General features: G+C 46.8%; 1 protein-coding gene across 1 annotated transcript in view; it reads right to left on the bottom strand.

Annotated features, from left to right (window-relative positions):
- Nucleotides 1-5,000, bottom strand: part of LOC139547594 (protein sidekick-1-like) — a 458,168-nt gene that overhangs the window by 141,556 nt on the left and 311,612 nt on the right. The window contains exon 8 of the mRNA XM_071356530.1: nucleotides 3,176-3,259. Coding sequence (XP_071212631.1) covers nucleotides 3,176-3,259 — 84 coding nt within the window. The remainder of the gene's footprint in view (nucleotides 1-3,175; nucleotides 3,260-5,000) is intronic.

The following is a 5,000-nucleotide window of genomic DNA, read 5'->3' as shown; positions in this document are numbered from 1 at the left end:
CCTCAGGATGTCCAATACATCCTCCAGATGCGAGACAGGCTGGAACGGTACCGAGAGGAAGCTAGGGTAAACCTTTAGCAAGCCCAGAAGGCCCAGAAGAGAGGGTATGACCAGCACGCTCGCCACAGAGAGTTTGAGCCAGGACAGAAAGTCCTGCTCCTCCTTCCCTCGTCTACTAACAAGCTCCCTGCGCAGTGGCAAGGGCCGTACCTAATCGGGAGGAAGATGGGCCCGGTGACCTACGAGGTGCTGCATCCGGACAAGGGTAAGGAGAAGCAAACCTACCATGTGAACCTTCTCAAGGCCTGGGAGGAGAGCGAGGAACTCTCCAAGGGGAGAGTCCTTTCTGGTCCTCAGAGTAGAAGAAGAGGACGAGTCGGAGGGGGTCACAGAGGCATGGAAAGGACAAGCAGAGGTCATACTGGCTCACCTGGAAGAAGACAAGCAAGATGAGCTGAAGCAGCTGTTTGGCAAGTATCCAGCCCTCTTAGGTCAGAGGACAGGAAGAACCAAAGTCCTGGAACACGTCATCCGTTTGAAGCCTAACCAGAACCCTGTCCGCCAGCATCCTTACCGTGTCCCTGAGAGGCTGGTGGTAGCCCTCAAGGAAGAGGTCCACACCATGATAGAGATGGATGTTGTCGAGCCATCTTCAAGTGAATGGAGCAGCCACATCGTCATTGTCCCAAAGAAGGATGTTTCTTTGCGCGTCTGCATGGACTTCCGTAAGGTGAATCTCCCAGTTTGATGCCTACCCCATGCCCCGCATTGACAACTTACTGGAGAGAATAGGTAGAGTTTATTACATCACCACATTGGATCTCTGCAAAGGGTACTGGCAGGTGCCCCTGGATGAACAATCCAAGGCCTAGACTGCCTTCCGGACGCCGATGGGCCTGTTCCAGTTCAAGGTCATGCCGGTTGGCCTTCATGGGGCCCCTGCAACTTTCCAGAGGCTGATGGACAAGGTCCTCCAGGTGACGATTGCTGTGCTGCTTACTTGGACGACGTGGTGATCTACAGCCACTCCTGGTAGGAGCACATACAGCATCTTAGCAGAGTCCTGGGGAAGATCCATGATGCAGGCCTCACGCTTAACCTCCTGAAGTGTGAGTGGGTGAAACAGGAGACAAAGTACCTGGGTTACCAGCTGGGTAAGGGTGAAGTTCGGCCTCAGGTGGATAAAGTGGAGTCCATCAGGAACAGCCCTCAACCCAGAACCAAGACACAGGTGAAGTCCTTCCTAGGTCTGGCAGGGTGGTACCGGAGATTCATTCCGCAGTTTTCGACCATCGCTGTCCCTCTGACCAACCTCACTTCAAAGGTGGCCAGCAACCCTGTGAAGTGGACTGAGGAGAGTGAGGAAGCTTTCATGATGCTGAAAAAACAACTGTGCTCCTTCCCTGTTTTCCAGAGCCCTGATTTTCAGAAGAGGTTTCTCGTATAGGTGGACGCTTTGGCTGTGGGAATTGGAGCTGTTCTGGCCCAAGGGGAGCCAGGGGAAGAGCTTCCTGTGCTGTGCCTGAGTCGGAAGCTGTTGCCCAGGCAAACCAGGTATTCTACAATCGAGAAGGAGTGCCTGGCGGGCACCAGATAGCCTCCGGTACTACCTTCTTGGGAGGGAATTTGACCTGCACACGGACCACAGAGCCCTGACCTGGATCCAGACCATGAAGGACCGGAATTCTCCTGTGACCAGGTGGTATCTGGAGCTCCAGCCCTTCGGGTTCTGTGTCCAACACAAGGCAGGAAAAGAAAACGTCACGGCGGACTACCTAGTCTTACTGGGAGGACAAAGGTAGATGTGACGAGGCCGTCCGTCACTGGCCGCGGGCAGCGCTTGGTACACTAACACACACTGAGCGCGCCTCCCTGCTCCGTTATCAGCTACGTTAACAATGTGGGTCGACACACAATTTAACTTACCTATCGTTGGTACATCACACTTTATTCTTACTTCCCGTCAGTAACAGTTTATGGTATAAAGAATATACAGACAAGTGTTCGTGTTTAATTTAAGCAACGTTTATTGCACTTATCAAATGTTATGAATGAGCGCGTTGTTTGTTTTAGTTCTGTTCCTCTCTCTCCATCTCTGTAGCAGTAAGGGTATGCTGGGATAAGGTAGCTGTAAGGGTATGCTGGGATAAGGTAGCTGTAAGGGTATGCTGGGATCAGGTAGCTGTAAGGGTATGCTGGGATAAGGTAGCTGTAAGGGTATGCTGGGATAAGGTAGCTGTAAGGGTATGCTGGGATAAGGTAGCTGTAAGGGTATGCTGGGATAAGGTAGCTGTAAGGGTATGCTGGGATAAGGTAGCTGTAAGGGTATGCTGGGATAAGGTAGCTGTAAGGGTATGCTGGGATAAGGTAGCTGTAAGGGTATGCTGGGATCAGGTAGCTGTAAGGGTATGCTGGGATAAGGTAGCTGTAAGGGTATGCTGGGATAAGGTAGCTGTAAGGGTATGCTGGGATAAGGTAGCTGTAAGGGTATGCTGGGATAAGGTAGCTGTAAGGTAAAGCTGGGATAAGGTAGCTGTAAGGGTATGCTGGGATAAGGTAGCTGTAAGGGTATGCTGTGATAAGGTAGCTGTAAGGGTATGCTGGGATCAGGTAGCTGTAAGGGGCGCGTACTGGCGGCAGAGAAGTCAGGCGCAGGAGAGCAAAACTCTGGGTTTACAACGGATAATAAAAACCACCGGAATCAGAACAATCAATCAACGGGTATAAAACCCGTTGCACAATAAACAATTCCGGACAAGGACATACGGGGGACCAGAGGGTTAAATACACAACATGTAATGATGGAATTGAAACCAGGTGTGTGGGAAGACAAGACAAAACAAATGGAAAATGAAAAGAGGATCGATGATGGCTAGAAGACCGGCGACGCCGACCGCCGAACGCCGCACGAACAAGGAGAGGAACCAACTTCCGGTGGAAGTCATGACAGTAGCTTCCGGGTCTGCTGGGATAAGGACCAGAGCTGCAGTAATCGGGCTGGCTTTGTAGTGCCTGTCCCGAATGGTTGGTTTGTGTGAATGGGCATATTGGAAGACTCCATGTTAGTAGGGATGGGATTTTGTATGGAACACTAGGAAACAGATGCAGTGTTGGGTGGGGCTCATAGCTCATTGAAATCGCCACGCACACACACACACACACTGTGATTCCTTACCCTTGGCCTGACAGTGTAAGTCGACGTTCCTGTCCACCGCAGCTACAGTCTTCAGTCTGGGTTCAGCAGTGAAGTATGGAGGCTCTGAAACACACACAGCAAGAGAAAATAGTTAGTTAGAGCAATACTTCAATGTCATTAACAGAGAGAGAGAGAGAGAGAGAGAGAGAGAGAGAGAGAGAGAGAGAGAGAGAGAGAGAGAGAGAGAGAGAGAGAGAGAGAGAGAGAGAGAGAGAGAGAGAGAGAGAGAGAGAGAGAGAGAGAGAGAGAGAGAGAGAGAGAGAGAGAGAGAGAGAGAGAGAGAGAGAGAGAGAGAGAGAGACAGGGAGAGAGAGACAGTAGCCAAAAAATACAATATCTCCTGGACAACTTTTTAGCCTTAACATTCTCCTTCAGCAATGAAGGTGTAAATTTGGCCGTTAGGAACATAAACTTTATATTTGACAAATTAGCCTCCTTGGCTAATCTAAAGAAGCATAAGAGCAAACCAAAAATAACAGATAATGAAAAATGGTTTGATAATGATTGCAAAAATCTAAGAAAGTCATTGAGAAATATATCTAATCAAAAACACAGAGAACCAGACAACAAAAATATACGCCTTCAATATGGGGAAACACTGAAGCAATACAAACGCACCCTAAGAACAAAAAAGGAACAGCACATTAGAAATCAGCTGGATGGAATTGAGGAATCCATAGAATCAAACCACTTCTGGGAGAATTGGAATAAATTAAACAAACCTCATCATGAGGAGTTGGCTATCCAAAATGGGGATATGTGGAGAAATCACTTTGCAAACCTCTACAGCAATATAACAAAGAGCCCAGAACAAAAAGATATACAAGAAAAATTACAAATCCTTGAATTAGCAGTCAAAGACTATCAGAATCCTGTGGATACCCCAATTACAGAAGAAGAATTATTGGCAAAAATATGCAATCTCCAACCCAAAAAGGCCTGTGGTGCTGATGGGATTTTAAATGAAATGATCAAATATACAGACCACAAATTCAAATTGGCTATACTCAAACTCTTCAACATTATCCTCACTGCAGGTATTTTCCCCGATATTTGGAACCAGGGACTGATCACACCAATCTATAAAAATGGAGACAAATTTGACCCAAATAATTACAGAGGAATATGCGTTAACAGCAACTTGGGGAAAATTCTCTGCAGTATTATAAATAGCTGACTACATCATTTCCTTGACGAACACAACGTCCTGAGCAGAAGCCAGATTGGATTTCTAAAAAATTATCGTACAACAGACCACATTTACACCCTCCACACTCTAATTGATAAACAAGTTAACCAAAACAAAGGCAAAATCTACTCGTGTTTTGTAGATTTCAAGAAAGCATTTGATTCAATTTGGCACGAAGGTCTTCTTTATAAACTAATAGAAAGTGGTATTGGAGGGAAAACATATGATTTTATTAAATCAATGTACACTAAAAACAAATGTGCGGTTAAAATTGGCAACAAGCAAACAGACTTCTTCTCTCAGGGGCGGGGAGTGAAACAGGGCTGCCCAATAAGTCCAACACTATTTAACATCTACATGAATGAATTGGCAAAAACATTAGAAGAATCGACAGCACCTGGTATCACCCTACACAACACTGAAATCAAGTGTCTGCTGTACGCAGATGACCTGGTGCTGCTGTCTCCCACTAAAGAGGGGTTACAGCAACACCTAGATCATCTTCACAGGTTCTGTCAGACTTGGGCTCTGACCGTTAACCTAAAAAAAACAAATATAATGATATTCCAAAAAAGGTCCGGAAATAAGGATGACAAATATAAATTCTATTTGGAC

Source organism: Salvelinus alpinus, chromosome 2 (assembly GCF_045679555.1).
Source record: "Salvelinus alpinus chromosome 2, SLU_Salpinus.1, whole genome shotgun sequence".
NCBI classification, from domain to species: Eukaryota; Metazoa; Chordata; class Actinopteri; order Salmoniformes; family Salmonidae; genus Salvelinus; species Salvelinus alpinus.
Note: the sequence above shows the minus strand (reverse complement) of the source record. Positions and strands in the feature narration are given on the sequence as shown.